This window comes from Diadema antillarum, unplaced genomic scaffold (genome assembly GCF_040938485.1).
Source record: "Diadema antillarum isolate AM-2024a unplaced genomic scaffold, OU_Dant_1.0 seq00001539_RagTag, whole genome shotgun sequence".
NCBI lineage: Eukaryota > Metazoa > Echinodermata > Echinoidea > Diadematoida > Diadematidae > Diadema > Diadema antillarum.
In genome coordinates this window covers 365,588-387,498 of record NW_027272270.1, presented here as the reverse complement: position 1 = coordinate 387,498, position 21,911 = coordinate 365,588, and the positions used below count along the sequence as shown (strand labels likewise).

General features: G+C 38.5%; 1 protein-coding gene across 1 annotated transcript; it reads left to right on the top strand.

Moving 5' to 3' along the window:
* The first annotated feature begins 1,900 nt into the window (after nt 1-1,900).
* On the top strand, nt 1,901-20,949 carry LOC139710529 (cytochrome P450 2U1-like). The gene is made up of 7 exons (XM_071622463.1): nt 1,901-2,309; nt 3,405-3,547; nt 4,153-4,456; nt 8,090-8,298; nt 18,304-18,485; nt 19,826-19,944; nt 20,548-20,949. Exons 1-7 carry the CDS (start codon nt 1,952-1,954, stop codon nt 20,727-20,729), a joined length of 1,497 nt encoding a protein of 498 aa, XP_071478564.1. The 5' UTR covers nt 1,901-1,951; the 3' UTR covers nt 20,730-20,949.
* The last annotated feature ends 962 nt before the right edge of the window (nt 20,950-21,911 follow it).

Genomic DNA, 21,911 nt, shown 5'->3' with positions numbered 1-21,911 from the left:
TTTCAATTTATTCTAATAATCCCTTCATTGTTGTTACTCTGGTGGTTTACTTCCTGTTTTTTGTCCCATTCATCGCACAGCCAGCACGGTTTGGTAGAGATTAAGCGCTTGGATAGACACTGTACTTCAGAGCCTCTTTTCTCAGTTCACACTTTTCCTGAGTTTGTGCTTTCTTTCCAATATTTAGATAGGTTAGGAGAGTCCATTTGATTTGAGTTATACATCATTTTAAAGCTTAAAGTCTGCTCTTTCAGAAAATGGTCTTAACTAAAAAATCATGTCTGGCGACTTTTTGTTTGTTTTGAGGTGCAGGGTCACAAATACAATGATCACGTCAATGGGGCTGCACAATGCATAGAGTCATCGTATAATGCTCGTAAAATTCGATGACACGTAAAGGGAAGAAGTACGTGAAATCTATACCCAAGGGACCCTGCACAGACTTCTTAAATTACTTACTGTCAAAGGAAAATTTAGGTCATATATATAGCGAGGTGCCCGCACCTCGTCAGGGGCCCGAATACCGTCACCCCACTAAAAATTGTTTTGAGCGCACTAAACAAAAATGTATGCCCGGGACTGTGTTCTGTACGCTTGAAACTTGGCAGGGCTACCACAATCAAGCAAATTGTGGTGAAAACCGAACAGTTTTTCGCGAAAATCTGAAATTTTCATAGGGCTATAGGAATACGTCTTAAAGTCACCCGCACGCATCTTTTACGTGTATGTCTATGGGAACATCACTGTCACCCGCACAGGTCTTTTACGTGCTAAGTCTATGGGAGAGCGGGTGACGAGTTGCGGGCCCCTTCCTTAGCGCGCAACTTTTTCGCATCGTTCGCGTTCGACGACGATAGCTGCAAATTTTCAATATCGATCAGTGAACTTGTGATTCCATTGGAATTTTCAGCATTTTTCCTGTATGTGAGTTGGATTTCAAAAAAATTCAGTGGCGAAATGTGATTAAAATATGGGCAAACATTAACTATGACGAGGTGCGGGTCACCCAAGTATACTAGCTATCACACACGCACACCAAAATATATATATCCGTATACCAATGCAAACACAATATATATATATATATATATATTAATATATATTAATTCTTATATCTGGCATTACAAATTATTGTAGATCTGATGGGGTTGATGATTATCAGCATATCCAACTTTATTAGTCGTAGCATAATTGCTAATCATAATTATCATCATCCTTATAATTGTAGTTAAGTATAAATACAGCAGTACAGAACAATTATAATCATCATTATGATTGCTGCTGTTATCGGTCCGTTCAGTTTCTGAATCCCATTACACCCTTATAGATTTCCAGTCAAGAATTAATTTATGTTATGCATTTGTTAATCCGTTTCTCTCTCAGATTATGCGCCGCAGTTGACAAAATTCCTATAGAAACTGCGCAATACTATAATGCACAATTATCATCATAATTACCATTACTATTATTACATCACTATATATATAGCCATCAACGTCATCGGACGTCACAACTGCTATTTAAAGAGGGAAAATGGATTTCTGAGACAATTATAAAAAACTCGTCAATATATGGTAAAATGTTTCTCTGCCTGCTTTTAAAGGTATCCTTCTTCAGCAACTCCAATGCCTGCATCCATTCTGTAATCCGTTCGATAGCTCGATATTTTCCTCTGCAGTGCAAGAGAGCAAATAATGGGAAGCTGCAAACGCACTTTATTTGAATAAATGCACTGGGCCGTGTAGTCTCCATGGTTAGATAACCATTCAGCTAGCTGGCTGGCTCCTGGAGAAGGCATGCGCATGAAAGATCAACATATCTTGGCTCTGCTTTATACCGAGTACATTGTACTAATTGTTGTCCACCGACCCGCCGGAGCGTCATTTCGGAAGAGCCGCCTGTGATAGCGCAACAAATATACCAGCCAAAGGTCGTCTCACGTATACGCAACATGGAGACTCCAACCTTCCTCGAGTCAAACTGGACAACGTTATGTCTGTTCAGCCTCACTCTAGTGGTCATTTGGGCCATCTTAAAGCCCAGGGCAAGAGGTCGACTACCGAAGGGTCCTCGACCTCTGCCTTTCTTTGGGAACCTGTTGTCGTTTCCAGAAAACGACGCCTTTCTCAACATGCTGAATGAGCTTGGAAAAGAGTACGGACCCGTGTACACGCTCTATCTCGGCAGCAGACCAGCTGTGATCGTCAACGGATGGGAAGAGATCAAAGAGGTGACGGTGAGATCGGGAAATGATTTCGGTGACCGAGCGGAGTCGATCATCTACAAGTCATTCAACACCAAGCGACTTGGTAGGTACTCCAAGCTGCACGAAGATAGTCAGAAGTATAAAGTAGCTAGTATGTGTGCATGTAATGATAATCATAGCGGTGAGTATAGTACATGTATGTTCACTACTCGATCGACACCATAATATGCACCATATCCTGTACTGTATCATACAACACTGAGATAGATGTAAAGTAATGATATATGCATGTAGTGCAAAATGTATGTTATTGGCAAGAGTCGTGCATCGACCATAATATGGTAGTATACAAGTACTAGTAGTAGTAAGTAGTAGTAGTAGTAGCAGTAGTAGTAGTACAATGTAGTAGTAGTAGTAGTATAGTAGTTTGCAACTGAACTAACAAGAATGTTTAGTTAATTGCAAAATGGTTGTACACTGTAGTTGTGATAGTAAAATTAGGAGCTATCACTGAGTATGAGGCTGTGGCTATCACGACCATATTGTATCGGTACCTACAGCAATATGCTCGACAATTCAGAGGTCTCCCCTCCAGAAATTCCACGAGAAATAGATGTCAAGCCACCAAAATTGGTGGATGTGTAGGCCTACATTGTTTTCATGATTTTTTTTTCTCATCCAGAAATTACATAAAGGGAAAATTAAGTCGCGCTGCTCTGTTGCAGTTCTTGATAGATGTGCATTGAATTTGTAATTTAGAATAGCTGCTATAGCTGCGCCGCGACAGGGATTGCAAAATTACGGCTAGTGTTTATGACCAAAGTTAGTTTATTTCTCGGGTCAAATTCAGCCAAACTTCATCTTTAAGTAGAACTAGAGAGGTATACCTTTATAATATATTAAAAACTCATGTATAAATGTGAAGAAAAAAAAAAGTTATACCAGCTTGGTTTATACCTCAATTCGATATTGAATAACAATTATTATGTTTGATTTTCGTAGTGAGCTTAGTCGCAGTTCGGTCTACTTATAGTATTTTAAAGCCATATACCTGCAGGTATTCGCTGACGTGAATTATGCAGTCATTTGCTGTCCTGATATCAAAGGGTAATTTACCTCAAATATACAAGGGGATTCTGTAAATGCGGAAATATTAGTGCCTACGTGTATACATATATTCTGAATGGATATTTTCCAGGTATTTTCGACAGTCGAGCTGACGAGATGTGGAAACAGCACCGTAAGTTCGCTCACACCACCCTGAGAGGTATGGGATTTGGAAAGGTGTCCCTTGAACCACTCATCCAGGAAGAAGTCAACCACCTCGTCAAGTACTTCAAGGTTGTAGTTCATTACCCTTTATTTGGAGTAGGGAGGGGGTATATTATTTTGCTATGCATATTCATCATCGCTTCCGTTATTCATGCAGACTTTCTAGTCGTTACCTCCGCATTATCAGCTCCAATTTATTTCTACAATTTATTTTTTCCAAGAATACGCTGTACAAATGAAAGTTCAAAGACAAAAGGGACGGAATGGCAAGTTTTAAAAACAAACGGAATATATTAGGTAGAAACAAATCAAAATAGATCGTGCCATTTTCTCTTCCGTGACATGTTCCACGTCGCAGGGGCCGTCACTATAAGCATGTGTAATGATTCTTGATGAAATGACAGCCCTTTCATCGCGACAAAGCTGTTTAAAACTAGCTATCCTCAAGAAATTATACACAGAAACAGAAAAAAATACTGCATGTACAGGGTGTGGGGGAGAGAGGAATCACGAATGACCTCGTTTGATTTTACTTTAAAGACAAGATCAGTAAAGATTATGCTTTATGGAGTGACTTTTATTTGAGTAAGGTTTGTTGACATCAATTAATTTTCATGAAACACCATCGTTACAGTGGAATTAACTCCAACCCCTCCCCCATATTTCTTCCACAGAGCACCGGAGGTTCAGTGATAGATCCTCGGACAGCCCTCGGGGTGACTTCTTCCAACGTAATTTGCACCCTTGTCATGAAGAGGCGAGAGGAACATGGGTCAGACTCGGCCAGCGAGCTCATGGAAAACGTCCGCCACCTCATGGTTGGCAACGAGGGAGCCTTGTTGACACTCGTGCCGTCCGCCTGGCCGATCATGCAATTCTCCAAGAAATGGCGGGATTTGCTCTCGTCATGGGAGATAGTGAAGAAGATCTTCAACGAACAGATCGAGAGTCACCAGGCGAGGTTGGACGCGGCGACGGGTGAGTACGTGACTCCGAGTAACCACGCCCGAGCGACCTGCTGGATAAATAATTTCAGCGTTATGATTATTTCCTCATAGTGAAGATAGGATATCCTGGAACCAAAGGTAGTGTATATCATAATGCTCTCTCTGTGATTGGGATTAAGCTAGCACATTCTATCCCTCTGACGGAAAATAGAACCGAGGTCTCCCATGTCGGGAGTGGCTGCGTTCCACCTCACTTCTCGCGAAGTGTGTGGTGTAAACAAGGTAAAATAGTCCCTTGCAGCGGGTCATTGCAAACACGGCGGCGCCCAGGTATTCGGACAATTACGGACGATCCCCTTCTTTCGCTTCAAGTGACTCTTAAAAGATACCAAACATAGTCAGTGAACCACATCACCCAAACACTTATCTTTTGAGAGGACATTTTGGAGGAGCTAGACTATTGAAGGAGAGGTTATCTAAATAGAAAGGGAGAAAGGGAGGCTGGTTTCAAGGATAGCTGTGAAATGAAGCATCATTATATAGCCTAAGCAGGGAGATGGGAATCTCTTCCCACCTCCCTGAGCCAAGCTATCACGAAACAAAACAGGATGCCTCCTGGAGGCACGTATTGAAACAAGGCTATCGCATTATCTGCTGGATAATGACGTCACAATACTCTTTCCTTCACCTCGTCTTATTTACTGGTCAAGTATTCTTAATCTTTTATGTTTTGATGAATCACGACAAACCTTTTTTTTTTATGAAGAAGGTATTCCGCTAATGAGCACATTAATCGCCTGTTGATGACAATAAACCGTAAAAGCGCTTGACTTAAACGTGTATATACGTCAAGACGTAGACTCTTATATCTTCATAGAAGAAAAATGTGTTTATAAATTATTGCTCATTGTCGTTGTATATTCATTCATATGAATTATCTATGAACGTTTTCCCTACTAAAGATCATCCTCGATGATTGACAATTACCAATATCAAAATGATTGCAATTATAGTATACAAATATACTTGGCCTTGAGAGTTTCTTGTTAAAACTATGGGCAGAGGTGACGGGGGCATCCCACGAGACCGACACCCACGAGTCATACGGTCCACGAGACCGACATCAATAATAGGTCCATGAGTCATACAGCCCACGAGTTATACGGCTCAGGAGTCATACAGCCCATGAGTTCGACACTACGCACTAAAGGCTCATGAGACCGACACTAAGAAACATAGCCCACGAGACCGACACTAAGCAATAAAGGCTCATGAGACCGACACTAAGCAAAGAAAGCCCACGAGACCGACAGTAGGCAAAAAAGGCCCACGAGACCGACACTAAGCAATAAAGGCTCACGAGACCGACACTAAGCAAAGAAAGCCCACGAGACCGACAGTAGGCAAAGAAGGCCCACGAGACCGACAGGATAAACAGCGCCATCTACATGTCAATCACCTGTACAGGGTGTTCCATGAACGGAAAAATAACATACTGGCGGGTGTAATTTCGTAACCCTATCAATTGAAAGATGGTGACCATCTACATAATTATGACCGTCATCAAATATGTATTTCTACATACTTCTAGGGAGGGGGGAAAGTGTGTCAGGGAGCGACATTGTTATCAAGTAGAAAAATTGAATTGTATTCTTCATGCCCCCACCCCCAAAAAAAGAAATAAATAGAAGAATTAGTATTCTTAATCCCCCAAAAAGAGACAAAAAAAAACACAAATGAATTTAAAAGAGGACAATAACGATGTATGGATTAATTTTAGGGCTTTGATAATGCCATCGTGCTATTTCTAATAGGCTTTCCCAGTTTTTAGCTAGAAGATGGACAAGAAATAAATTTTACCTCTTCTCCTTCCCGATTCACTAGTTACTTATTCTATTTTAGATATTCTACCCTCCTGCTTTGACGTTTTGCAGTAAGATCTATTTGTAATTTTCTCTGTAACTATAATGCAATTCTATTGATTAAAACGTTTTACATCACAGAGATTCAGCTCAATTTTGTGCTTGTGTTATTCGCCTCCGAACAGTACATTTTATCGTGAAGTACAATAGCTGTTTTCATGGATGCATCTGGTTTTTTCCGAATTCCTAACGCTACATTAATAGACGATTACGTTATTTTTTTATTTTTTATTAATACTGAATCAACACCCTCGCAGGTTTATTGTGGAAAGATCTGTTACACACTTTTACTGTACTTTGTTCATTTTTTTTTTCTTCACAAACACACACCCATGCAAACACAATTAAAGATCCTGATCATTTCGGGGGGGGGGGGGGGGGGGGGGGGGCAACCGATGGGGTAACACCCTGCCGGAGATGGCAACTCTTCTTTTCCATCTCTCATATCTTCCTATGCTATTATCAGGACACCCTATACAATTTATTGGTCTATAGGTGGCGCTGTTCATCCTGTCGGTCTCGTGGGCCTTCTTTGCTTAGTGTCGGTCTCGTGAACCTCTTTTGCGTAATGTCGGTCTCGTGAGCCTTGTATGCGTAGCGTCGGTCTCGTGGACCATTTAAGTGTAGTGTCGGTCTCGTGGGCTTTGTTTGCTTACTGTCGGTCTCATGAGCCTTTTGTGCGTAGTGTCGGTCTCGTGAGCCGTATAACTCCTGGGCTTATTTTACTTGATGTCGAACTCGTGGGCTTTATTTACTCAGTGTCGAACTCGTGGGCTGTATAACTGGTGGGCTGTATGACTTGTGAGCTGTATGACTCGTGGGCTGTATGACTTGTGAGCTGTATAACTTGTGGGCTGTATGACTCGTGGGTGTCGGTCTCGTGACGTGCACCCGAGGTGACTCCAAACTAGTACTATTCACTGAGGGGCGCAGCCCCTCAGTGAATAGTACTAGTTTGGAGTCACCGAGGCCCATAGTTTTAACAAGAAACTCGAAACTAGGCAAAGTATATTTGTTTTATATTTTGGATCAAAAATTTGAATAAAAAGTGAAAATCATTATATAGGCTTAGCCGCACTGCGATGGCAGCGCAGCGCCTGCAATACGCAACAGTGCGAGAGATCGGAAATTGAAAAACGTAGTAGCCGTGGCACCGCCAGAGTTGCCCGTCGCATGTATCCAAGCGCTCGTATGGCCGCTGCAAACCTGAACACTAGAATTCGGGACCGGAAGCGGACTGGTACACTTGATTGTGAAGAAGGGTGATTGTGACATCATTTTGCAAATAGTATACTATTTGCAAAATGTCGTCATAAAAGTGACGTCATTTTGCAAATATTACTTCATGGAGTGTCAAACACACCAACACTCTAGAATAGTTCAAAATACCTATAATCACGTGAAGCTCTTTTAACCAATCAATGGAAGACAAATCTTTGATCCAAATTATAGCAATGATCATAGCAGTAGTAAAACTACTACTTATAGTCATAATGTCGACAATAAAGACAATGAAGATAATTGAAATGATTATAGAGATAACCGTGAATAATTGTATTATGTTTATGACTGTTAATCACCATTATTGTAATATCATTGTATGATCATCGTCATCATAGTTATCATCACTATTCATTCATATTAATTATCATACCTACTTGTTCGTGTATATCATTCTTGTAATCATCATTGCTCTCGTAGTCATAATTTTTCTATATATTATGTTATATTCAATTCTTCAGGTGAACCGGAAATCCACGATTTCCTCGATGCCTACCTGGTGCACCGGAAGTCGGACCCTGACACGTTTACCATCGAGGCTCTCCACTACGACCTGCTGGACCTGTTCTTGGCGGGAACGGACACCATCTCCCTCACTCTCTCCTGGGCCATCAAGTATCTTGCCGTCCATACTGACATCCAGCAGAAAGTGCATGACGAGATAAAAAAGGTAGGATCGGGTGGGGGAGAGGAAGGGGGTGAAGGGTCCGGGAATGAGTGAAATGGAGCTATGTGGCTACCACAGGACAGTGCGACCAGCAATCTTCGTGGGCGTGGCACAATAATGTTGTTCCTTTTTTTTAAACAGAAATTAGAGGAGAATGATTGAGATGAGCTACACACTAAGAAAAAATGATTCATTCTTGCACCTTTTAAGGGTGCAAAGTGATGTCACACTGGTGGCTCCCTATGGGTGTTATCTTGCACCCTCGAGAAATGGGTGCAAAAGTGGTACCTTGCGCAAGGGTATAACTTTGCAACCTGTGGGTGCACCTTTGCACCGCCAAAGAAGGTGCAACATTGCACCCTTTATTGAGGGTGCGAAGTGGTTCCCTTGGGTGCATATTTCCACCCACACTAAGTGGTGCTAAGTTGCACCCTTTTCTTGAGGGTGCATCTTTCCACCCACACTAATTGGTGCCGAGTTGCACCTTTCTTGAGGGTGCGATCTTTCTCCCTTTAATTTTCGGCGCAACTTTGCACCCTCTCTTGCCTCTACTTTTGGTGCAACTTTACACCTTTCGTGAGGGTGCAAAGAAGCACCCTAAGTTCCAAGATTGTAGCCTCTTTTGAGGGTGCGATTTTGTGCCATATATATAGAGGTATAATGTTGCACCTATGTGGTGATTATTTGATCCATGACTGCAGCAAAATTGCTTCTTTAAAGGAGCCAGTCAGTGTCACTGTCTACGCCTTTAGAGGCGCAATGTTGCCCAGTATAACCTCAAGTGAACCTTGAGATTACTGGGCAATATTACGTCTCTAGAGGAACAGGCAGTGACACTGCCTTGGCTCCTTTAAAGAAGCAATTTTGCAGCAGTTATGGATGAAATAAGCACCACATATTTGCAACATTATACCTATAAGGTAAATATACTTAGCATCACATAACAAGGTACAATTTGGTTTCTTAACTACTTTAAACCTTGAATAGTGCGAACTAATGCAAGCCTGTTTGCTCAGTATATCAAACTTATGCTGTTGTTGCACTCTGCAAAGTAAATAAGATTGGTGTAATTTGGATCCTGTGAATCATGAAATGTGTGCGTGGAATTTGTGAGTTTTGAAATGTTAATGTAGAAGTTAACTTATAGTTGTGTTTGAATGACATACTAAAACCAAATATTTACCCAATTACCTTTCCAGTGAGGTGAGCACTATCAATATCTATCAAACAAACTCTCTAGGCAAGAGCATACATCTGCATGAAGGAAGAGGTAAAAATATGATATACATTTGTCTGGATACGTTTTATTCAAAACGTACTTGAATACGTACTTATTCACATAATCTATAAGAATAAGATATGCTTTTTGCCAGTACACAAAGCCTCAAAAAACAAAAGCATGCTACGTACATTTCTAAAGTATGCACCATATCTAAAAAAAAAAGAAAAAATGTAAGAGGATTTAACAAGTTGTTTGTATGCATTTAAACGAATAGGCCTACATATTTCCATGCGTACAATATTAATGTAACAGTGACGTCATCATGAATCATCAAAAAGATATGTTTCCAGCATAGACATGAATTTATCTAAAATTTAAAACATGACATTGTCTTACAGTTAGGAGTTTGTTTTATAATGACGATGCCAATTGTCTTACAGTCCTTATCACGACATGTCTTGGTGTTCACACTTATTCAAATCATGAGATTCTTGGCACTTAGATTACGACTACAATTTATTATGGTTTAGATACTTAACTGACATACGCATACCATATTCAGGTATACGGGCATTTCGATGAAAACATCTAAATACAAGGTATAATTATAATATGAAATCGAACTTGATACCAGCCCCTATGGGCTACCAATGGAGACTAGGTAGAATCGAAGTTATCATGGTTATGTATTCAGATTTTGTTTTGGGTGATCAATTCGAGTCCCTCGAGCTGAGATTCCGGAACTGCAATGAGCAAATCATCATAATGACTAACAAAGTGACTGAGAATAATACATGCACCAGTTTCTGTTTCGTTGTTCTATACATAGAAAGTTGTTACGTTTTCCAATCCTCTGTAGGCACACAGGGATTTGCAGATCACCTTTGGCTGTAACGCCATGGTCGCGTGCAAAATGATTGCAGCTTATCTAACTTGTAGTTTCCGAATAGGGGACTACCGTGCTTATACATATTAATCGGATGATAGACCCCGTCAAAGAGTAAATTGCGGATATCGTATACCCTTGTCAAATCCACTTTTTGTTCTGTGCACAGTTTCACTGGACTCTTATGAACCACTTAAGCATTACCACATCATGGAGTATAAGAATAATCTTATGTTATTTCCTTGAAACGGCTGCATTTGTATGAGCGGGAACAGTTTGGCATCATACATGACTAAATGCATGTATTATACAAGGTTTCAGGACACTTTGAACCGTGTCCCCCCCCCCCAAAAAAAAGACAAACAAACACAAAACAAAACAAAGCAAAACAACAACAACGAGTGAAATGTTGTATACCCTAGGCCCATTAGTGTATGATCTTTGTCCTTTGAATACATTGCCCATATTTTTCAACGAATAGGCATCTGGATGCAACGTAGGTATATATAAAATGATTTTTTTTTTAAGGAAAATACATTTAACCACTTCAGAAATAACTATGGAACAAATAGCATAATATTGACACGTTCCCTTATTCCTAAATGACGTGACAGAAAACTTTCCTCACCGAAATCATTCTGTCGTTATTCAAGTACAAGACATTGATGATTATATACCTAGTTCGATTAAAAGTATACATGGAGTCATTGCAAAAGTATCTAATGAATAGCATGCTTCAGAACTACATCATTGTCATTTATTCTATGACGCTAATAATAGAGTAATTGTTCCGCCATACTGCCAGGCAGGTTGTAGTCCTCCTACGACGTTTGTTCAGCAAATAAGGCACAAAATAAAATTTTGCGAATTTTACACGCTGTTGCCAAAGTATCTAATCTTCTTTACTACTATTCTCCGACATAAGGTATGCTGATGCTGTATGAATTAGAAACGGAAGCTTCACAAATATTCACCATCTAACAAGGTAAAAGCGAAGTGATGTCTTGCCCACATATCGAATTTGTGATTACACTGATTTTCAAATGTAAGCTCATTGACTTTTTGACTGTTGACGGAGTCGGACTTCACCAATATCAACACTTGACAGCCATCTTTAGATGTTCTGGGGAGTGAATTTGGTGGTCATATAGCTCAAAAGTGTGGAAAGTTATTAAAAGAACACTACAATACTATGTCGACAGTGCTTACAAGGTGAGATACAAAGAAAGAGCAAGAAATGACATTGTAGAATTTGACAATGACCTACAATATTTGACCTTGAACGCTGGCACCCACAAGGTGGTAGAAGTAACTTCATCCAATCGTACATACATATGCAAAGTTTCATTTGGATACCTCAAACAGTACTTAAAGGGGAATGAAACCCAAATGTACCCGTGGATTGGAGCAATATCATAAGAACACATAAGTGAACATGGAAAATCGTATGATCCAGTGGAAGTTATGCATTTTTTAAGTTTCAGTGTCACTTTCATGTATGGAAACGTATATGAAGAAAATATCAAGGGAATTCCATAAAATCTGATTCTAAATGAAAAGTACAAATTGCCTCCACTTATTTGTCGTTGCCATAATGTTAAGGGTAATATTACCCCCACCCCCTTCTGGAAGAAGAAAATCAAGTGCTCCTTTTGTAATGCTAGAAACGTGAAACTATGCCTATTTTCTTTACATTTCTTTATATAATTTTCCATGGTTGACGTCAAAGACGTAGCTTTCTCATCTCGTAATGGCGGCACTGAAACTCTAAATATATGTGTATATATAGCTCTTCAACGGATTTTCCGATATTCCTCAATTTGTGACGATGTGTTCAACTGCTAAAGTAATCTCCCTGCATTAACTTGTCCACTTGTACTTTTCGTTTCATTTCCCGTCGTGATACAACGTTGCCATAATTGATAACAGACTGATGTACGAACGGAGGGACAAGCTGAACAACATCATTTCTCTGGTGACAATTCCTTGTAAAAGTATACACCATGAAAACTTTAGGCTGGTAAACTATATCAAGACAATTATTGAACAATATTGTTAATGAAATGCCGTAGGTTTTTCTTCGTGATAGTTGCCTGTTCAGATCAAGGCTTGCAATGTACTGCTGAAGTATGCATCGGGTGTTTCTGCCTTGTCTGGGATACTGAAAGCCACAGAGCACAGAAGGCCGGAAACATTGTAGCGAAGGAAGACACGATTGTATACAGGAATTCGGGCAGATATCACAACCATCCAGCCAAATAGTGCGCAGCATTCACAGTGAAGATTGTGGGATTTAGTCCTGCCAGGTTCTGAAAGAGATTTTGGCATGAATAAATAATGACTGAATAAAATTTCGAAGGAAATAGGTCGTTTACACTATAGGCGGTTTTGTTGCTTACATAAACTAAAAGGTTGCAACTATGACCATTGACCAGAAAATGGAAAATTAAATTGATTGCATAGATCTACTTCAGGTTTCTAACGTCTTTTGCTGAAATAATGAGAAATGGTTTTGAAATAGCTGCGATATCCAAAACAGAGCAATAAAAATATAATACAGGATTCACTTTTTATCGCGATCGCTGCGTTTTATTTTGTTTTTGGATGGCTCATCCATTTAAAAACCAATTTTCATCAAATAATCTTTAGAATTCCTCTTAGAATGGCATACTCTCTATTATTTCATAAGTAGGTTCTTGGTATATCACAAAAAGTTAAAAGCCCAAATCCTCACCTCCACCAATACTATACCATCCCTTTAAGCTTTGATATTGGTTTCTAAACAAATCCGGTCGGATAGATTCATTTCAGCTCTTTGTCATATAAGTAAAACATGATAATGTTGCAAAGAAATATTCCTCTTATATTTCTAGTCACAAAGCAGATGGAATAATACTGGTTACAAGAAAGAAGATTACCCCCCCCCCCAAAAAAAAAAAAAATACATAAATAAATAAATAAATAAATAAATAATAATTATAAATAAAATAAAATAAAATAAATAATATATAAATAAATAAATAAATAAAAAATGAAAAAAAATGAAGATTCTTGCGGGGTAGAGATGCTGCCTGTATGAGTTACAATCCATCATGGAGTTTTCAGGAAAAAGTCCAAAAAAACTGAGAAGACGTAGAACGGAAAAGGCAAGAATGAATGATCGCAATGGTCCACTTGAGTAACATATCTCTCGATTATAGATGGTATCAAAAATTGCACTATAGTCTTATCAAATTTTCCGCAACCCACTAAATGGTGGCTACGTTATAGTAACTGATAAAACTGCGTTCATGTGTAATAATACGCTTTAATTTAATATACTTCACGGATATCACATGCTGAAAATCTAGATGAATCAATAACCTGAAAATACATATACAAGTGTACATGTATTACGGATTAATCCATTAATGAAACTTACATATTCTGTCGAGGAATCACTCTGTCCTTCAGAATTGCATATCAGTTTACGTGATCAGGAGAATGCGCGCAAATTATTGTATCTTGCTTGAATACCTGAAAAGGAAAATCAAGTGTCATGAGTTCAAGGCCACTGTTCATGCGTGTGTAATAATTTTGCAGAAGAGCTAACTTATGTAAATGTGACTACATAACTCTCTCCATGGCAGCTTAATGTATAGTTCAATTCTTATGCGCTGCCCTGCTGCATACAGGGTGTACCCAAGTCCACCACTAACACTACCTGACTACAGAGAATTATCCCAGCATAAAAATGAGCGTGCAATGTTTGCCATTATAAGTTTAGTTAGTACACTAGTCTATTTATCCATAAGTTTATCAACAATTATTCATCAACTTCAGTTCCGTTCCTTTTATTCGTTATTAATCAAAAGTGGTATGGCACGACGCGATGTATTATCCTTGGGGATGTGTGTTTGTGTGCGTGGGGGGGGGGGGGGGGGGGAGGTGGCGTAAAGGTTATGTTAAGGATACACTTCCTATATAGGAATATCCGATTCCACGTTTTCTTAACTATTTTGTTTTGTTGTTAATCGGTAAATATAAAGAATTACTTGAAATTTGTGATTATGTATGTGTTCACTGTATTGTGAGTATAAATTATGCTTGTATAATTGTGTATGTAGTGAAAATTGTAACATTTATAATGTGTACATGTACATGAATATATGTGAGTTTATGCATGTATGTAGATATTCCTATGTGCACGCCCATGTACCAACAAAAAGAATTTCCTAAATGAACAATAAATGAATCGGAAATCGGAAATCGGAATGCCATGACGTCTTTAGCAAGACATTTTATCGCTAAAGCTGCTCTAATTCCACAGAATGGTTACGAAACAAAACAAAATAGAACAGAAAACAGCACGCATAAAACTAGCCAGTTTTAACAGTACTCTAAAATGAACATTTCAATATTACTGCCTGCAAACCTACATTATAAGACATGGCTATACAACCAAAAACATAACAGATACAAGAAATTTGATGAAGGGTAATATCGAGAGTAAGGCCTTGGTCGAGAACATTGTGGATATTTCAAATCATGCTTTACGATGATGTTTTAACTCACCATTTTCCACGTGGTAGGAATCTGCGGGGTCTTGATATTATGAAGTGGACAAAATAATTTTGAAGTCAGAGTTGCAGTAAGCCGCTACGAAGAGCCTCAGAAGAGCTGATCTGCTATGGAAATGGAATTTGCGTTAGATGCTCAGCTCAAACACGCATGAACGAGCTGTACAAAGAGCCATCTGGGAGTCAACTTATGTGCACATAAGTTCGCACGACTCAACAATTCATTGAATTCATAAATCATGTTCAAGAAAAGAATGAACATGCCCACACCAGGTGACCAAACTACTGGGTCCGTGAATTGACACTCTAGGAAACATCCATGTCATTATTTTGCATCGAATGTATTCTATGGATTAATAGGCGTTTAAAAAAAAATCCACTTTTGATTCTTAATAATTCAGTAACTATATATCAGATAACACTATCATTGATATGGGAGATAGTTGTATAGTGTACAATTTCGTTGGAGGTGGTTTAAAACACAAATCAGTTTCATGAAATCCATGATCAATTTCACAGTAAGGTTACAGATTTTGCTCTATTTCCAACCCTCTGTACAAAATTTTCACTTTGCACAGGGGTCAATGGGTGTGTATGGGAGTATGTGGTTAACACCCTGACAATGGTGTTGAACAATAGCCAGGGTTTTAATGCTTTATTATTTATTCATGAGAAATTCCATTATCACAGCTAGTCTTTATTCATTCTAAAATGTGGTGTTTGCCAGGACACGGAAACATGTGCTTACATTTTTCATGTGCATGCATTTTACCCTTAGGCTTTACCGTGCATGAATCCATGAAAAAAAAAAGGGGGGGGGGGAATCGACCCTTACAAAGAAATCGTGTAGTTTGCACCCTTGTAATTACATCCGCGAGTTTGCTCTCTAAATGATTTTAGTTTATCATTTCCTTTACGTTCACTTAATAAAATATGCATATATAAAATGTAACAATGATATGAATAAAATGACAATGTGACAAACAAACAAACAAAGCAAACAAACAGCAAAAGATATCAAGTGAAGGGGTGAGTGAGAAGGCAATTGGCCTTATCTAAAACTAATCCCGGAAAAGTAAATACATTGTATATCATACAGAGAAAAACATCGGCACACACACACACACAAACACACACACACTCACACATACACACACATGCATACACAGACAAAAACATGGACCAGCGCATATTAGCAATACACAAGATGTCATTTTCACAAACACACCCTATCTTGCTAGTCTCTTATAAATTCGTAAAATGATATTGGTAACTTCCAGAAAACCTTTCAAGTAAAATACGTTTGAAAGCTTCCTTAAAACTTTGTACCGTTTTCTTACATTTAACTGACATTTCACATTAGAGTGGATGGAATTCCAGATTTGAGGGCCTTGAAAAAATACTGACTTTTTTTTTCTGTCCCGAGATCGAGTCGCAGCGAAAATCTTTAGCGTGTAGTAGGGTTTTATTCCATCATCGCACAGTAAGCATGCAGGGAATGCTGTGACATATTCCATTTCCATTGGTCAATACCAGACGAGCAGTCAAGTATTCTTCGTTAGCTTGTTCGCAGGCCCTTTCATCAAAGACTCAACTTCATTTAAAAATGCTCCGATGAATGATTATGAAATTATGGGAGAACATCAAGTTTTATGATGTCTTTAAAAAAACATGTACATAGTAGCACCACGACGGTATGCAATATTGTATTCAAGTGTCGATCAACACCATATGGGTCTTTCTTTGAGACTTGTTATGGGCTCAATGTGCACCTTAGCAAGAATGAACCACAAACAGGAAGATATGTCTTTGTAATGGTAATTACGTTTCGACATCCCAACCAATAATAAATAGGTTAGGTGAATGTTAAAGACACGGGGATACACGAATAGAAATTGCTCAAAAAATGAAATAAAACGAACATTATTCTAATAGGCATGCCTGGGCAATAATCTGATGTTTCTATTGATAGAGAATTCTATTTGAAGATTCATATCAGTTTGCTTTGTCAGAATCATGAGGAAAAGTGATAAAATAAACCGGCTATCCAGGGTACAGTTTAAACACTTTCACATGAAACAGCTCTGATTAACACTTTTGCACAATAATATTTCTGTTCAGAATTGACTTTTGTTTTATATGCTTTTATCTTAAAGTATAGGATTTCATTTTAAGCAAGAGATAGCCAAAATTATGTAAACGTCCAAAATGAATCTTCAGATTGCTCAGTGAGACGGCGGCATTGAATCCCGATCGGCGAAGGCACAAATGCACCTGTGGAATTGTTTTGTACAGCAAAAGAAATCTGACGACTATTTGAATAATTACATCCAGTTGGAACTTCATCTGTTAAACCTCCTAGGTTATGTGTACAATGTGATTGGTCAATACCAGACAAGCAATCAGGTATTCTACTTTTGTTTTTTTAGTAGACCCCTTTCATCATGGAGTCAACTTAATTTGAAAATATACTCTCGATGAATGATTAAAGAATATGAAAGAAATTTAAGTTTCCTGATATCAAAAAATATATGTTCATAATATCAGCACAAGGATATGTAATATTGCATTTTAGTACCGAGCAACACCATAGGATGGCCTTTGTTTTGAGACTAGTTTGGGGCGTAATATTGCACCGTCAATGACCGTGGCAAGATCGAACCCAAAATGAACCATATAAGAAGCAAAGTTCCACCATTTTCTCAAATCGTGTAGTTTGCACCCATTTTCGCGACTTCCAACCCTTCTAGCTCCCTTATTGAACCTTTTTTTCTTAGTGTGTACGTGACTCCCACATGGACTTAGTTACCGAGGAATCTCCGTGGGCGTGGCACCATAATGTTGTTCCCTTGTTTGACAGAATTGAAACTTATGGTAGAATTAGGCCCCGACTTGGCTAGAAAACACTGTTTTCTCCCACCGTCACTGAATGGATATTTTTATGGTTACTAGGTATTTTTATATACATAATCATGATTATACGTTGTCTCAAATCTTGACAGTACAGGTTTTATGACCTGTATTAATAAAGATGATTATTTGTGTCATGAGATTTTAAGATGACGATGACTATTATTATCGTTATTATCATCATTATTATTATCATTTGGCCAGCATGGCCAGCAATTGCAATATAACATACCTACATGAAGAAGATATAAGGGAGTGACACACGTTAGTATTGTAGTGAAGATTACCTCTGCATCGAACAAACCTCCAATCAAGCTGTATAGTTATTATAGTACACACGTCCACAGTGTTATCCTCCAGCGGCAACAGATTTGACTTAAGCTGTATTCATTATCTGTTTGGATTGCCTTTATTTCATCCCACGTATATAGATCGTTGGAGACCAGCAGGTATCCATGTCACACCGTGGGCAGCTTCCTTACACCGAAGCCACAGTGCTCGAGATCCAGCGGCTTGCATCCGTGGCACCAATCGTGCCCCGTACGACAGTCAAAGATACCTCGGCGGGCGGTCAGAACATTCCCGAGGGAACAGAAGTCCTGCTCAATCTTTGGTAAGCTCTTTGTCATAAATACGAACTAAAAACAAACAAATTATACAACTAATGTTGGTCTCCCGATAGCAACAACGCATATCGTCCCCTCTTTCAGTAAACCAATTTTATTATTCTGAATTCCAGCCTATCTGCCATTGTGCACCTTCAAGCACCTGCACACACATTCACCACCACTACCATCACACACTAGAGTTTATTTTCCCCTGCTACCTTCGCAGCAGAATTTATATTGTTACGAATCTAGTACGTCCTTATCTTTTCCTCGGGCCGGCCATCTTTTCAAGCAATGCTTATAATGGCGGCCCTCCGCATAATCGTTTCTTAACTATAAATGTTATTCTTATCACTGCTGCATAGACATGCATATTGTATATTATATTTCTTTCATATCGTTGTTTATGCAAGTCTAAAGACTGTGTTAAATATATTTTATATATTTCCTACATGTTCATGATTATGTACTTATATGTATCGTGGTTTATGCAAGTCAAACGACTCTGCTTTAAATTTACTTTGTATATTTCCTGCATCTTCATGATTATGTAACTTATGTATACTGATTTGCAGAAAATAAAGTATCTATCAAACAAACTATCAAACATAAGTGAAATAAAAAAACTACGTGCTTATCACATTTTGAGTGAATTCATTGCGGAAAGTATTTTTTTTTTTTGTGCTTCCGCGCAACATGAATTTGTATTCTTCAGTTATTTGCCTAACTAGTTGTTTATTTCTGTTCCTTGTATTTTTTTTCCTGGGATATAAATCTTTCTTCTTTATATGGCACAGTGATAGTGGTTTCTCGAGATCAGGAAGCGATTCCGCTAAGATACATTGATTTCTGTATATTTATGGTTGTGTATCGTGAAATGTGATTGTCAAAAATCCATAAAAACAAGATCAAGATCTATGTACAACAAAACATCCCGATAAAGATACAATCTTATGTGTATTATTGAATTTGTTTCTCGTCGTTTTCTTTTATCCGTTCCGAGCAAATTCTAGGTAAGTTGAAGTTTCACGTGCAATTTACTGAATCATCGATCAAGAGCATGACTTTGTAACATTGTGTATGTAAGTGTGTGTGTATGTACAAACCAATGGTAGTGATGTCCTCTCTTCCCATTACTGTGTAATTGAAACGTGAAGAAATTGAAGTACGGGATGAAATTATATTCGTACCTCATGCTGTGCAAACTTTTTCGTGATTGCATTTGTGTACATATACATTATGTATATTATTTAGTTCTCATTGCACAGAAAGTCACACTGACTCATCACAGGTTGGCAGATAACAAAATATTTCTGGATATTTTTAATGAATATTTTTTATAAAGGTCGCTGCATCGTGATCCAGATGTGTGGACTGACCCAGATAAGTTCAATCCTGAGAGATTCTTGGAGGATGATGGGACTGTCGTCAAGCAACCGAAGAGCTTCCTCCCCTTCTCTGCCGGTAAAAATGTGAATTGACCTAGCTCCCCTCCCCTCCCCCCCCCCCTCCCATGGGCGGTACCCCCTCCATGCTCTTTGTTTAGATGACAGTGTACAGGAGTTTTAACATGGCGTTTCAACACATGGAGATAAAACTTTCGTTTTGATGGCTGCAGTTTGCGGCCTTCTGCAGCGATAATGGATGGAATGGCGTTTCTCAAGTCTCTCGCTTGTAAATGAGATGGTCATTTTTGGCTCTCTTGTATCACTTTGCAAAGCTCGAAACTATCTTTAAAGTCCCGGGATCATGAATTAATACAGAGCCTTACTCACTCATATTTATCACATCAAGTGCACATACATCCTCGTATATCGTAATAAAAACACACATACACACACACACACACACACACACACACACATACACGTCAACAACCTCTCACAATCTAAAAGCAAATCCACAAGTGTATACGTTAATTTAAGGATACATTTGCGATTTAAAGCCACAATGATATATTTGCGATTTAAAGCCACATTACATGCATATTGACAGGAGAAAGAAAGTTTTATTTGATTTTGTTTTTATTCTAATAATTGACAATACTCTTTTATTTGTTCTTTCAAGGGAAACGTGTCTGCATGGGTGAGCAGCTGGCCAAGATGGAATTATTCCTCTTCTTCACGACCATCATGCAACAGGTCAAGTTTTCACTTCCGCCCGGCGAATCAGTCTCCTTCGAGGGCTTCATGGACTTGACCCGCGACCCAGCACCGTTTGGAATCCAGATTTATCCCTGGAATGACTAATTCAATAACATCCTTGATTATGCAGAAAGTCCTGCTTGGAAACCGGATAACCAGTTTTATCTCACACTTTGCTATCTAAGAGGCACAAACAGAAAAAATACGCTCATGCGGTTTGCTCTTTATATAGATTTTTATAACACCACATTTGCACTGTGTAGTAATCCCTTTATAATTTACTTGATGACATTTAGTGATACATTGTATATTTCCTGGGTGTGGTGAAGGGGAGTAAGGGGAGTATATAGTAATACTGTACATGGTAATATAACTCGGATGGCTGATGTTGATAACTGAATTGTATTGAATGTGTTTTAGTCTTTATCAACATTGTGCTGTATTATAATGCACATCAGAAAGAGTTGGTGATACAAGGAATCCCACTTTTTAGGCCAGGTTGTGACGTCGGCAAAGTAATATTTTCGTGTAATAGGAAGCAGTTTTCATAATTATGTAATTATGCCCATCTCAGACCAAAGCTGTAATGTGTGCATGCAATCTTGTATAATAAAAGAATTGTTCATCTATACGGAGGTGTCATGCACTACTATTTATGCGTTACTTTGATCATATTCTATGTACTCTGTAGTAAGTATGAGAGAGGTGGATTACGATTTGTGACGTAGCTATATGACTAGTTTATAACAATGTCTATAGACATCTTTTTTTTTCTGGGAGTTGACAATAACCACTAATAAGAACAAAAACCGCCATACAAAGAGTAGAGAATCGCACGCACTGCACTGAAAGATAGTGATCAGTGAATCAGACCAAAGATGTATAAGAGAGGAGTTCCTACTGGCTATGATTATTTAAACAGCTATCAGTTTTCTATTGATGTACAAAGAAGTTCCACAGGTGCATTTTTGCCTTCAATGCTGCTGTCTTTATGATCAATCTGAAGATTCTTTTTTTTTTAACACTAACATAATGTCGGCTATATTTTGCTTGTTTATTTATGAAATGAAATAAAATTTATCTTAATGATAAAGCATATGAAACAAAAGTAAATCCAGTCCAGAAATGTGTGCCAAGGTGTATATAAATCTGAGCTGTAGTCGTGGAAGTATTTTAAAGTGTTTTACCCTCACTGAAAAGCCGATTTTATCATCTTTCCAATCACTTCTGACAAATCGAATTGATATGGTATAATCTTCAAGTATAGTTCTCTATTCATTTATAATG

What these genes read in the sequence shown, in the direction of transcription:
- LOC139710529 (XM_071622463.1), top strand. Translation starts at nt 1,952, where the DNA reads ATGGAGACTCCAACCTTCCTCGAGTCAAACTGGACAACGTTATGTCTG. An exon ending in ATTCAACACCAAGCGACTTG is followed by an intron (nt 2,310 to 3,404) that starts GTAGGTACTCCA and finishes GATATTTTCCAG; the next exon opens with GTATTTTCGACAGTCGAGCT. An exon ending in ACCTCGTCAAGTACTTCAAG is followed by an intron (nt 3,548 to 4,152) that starts GTTGTAGTTCAT and finishes TTTCTTCCACAG; the next exon opens with AGCACCGGAGGTTCAGTGAT.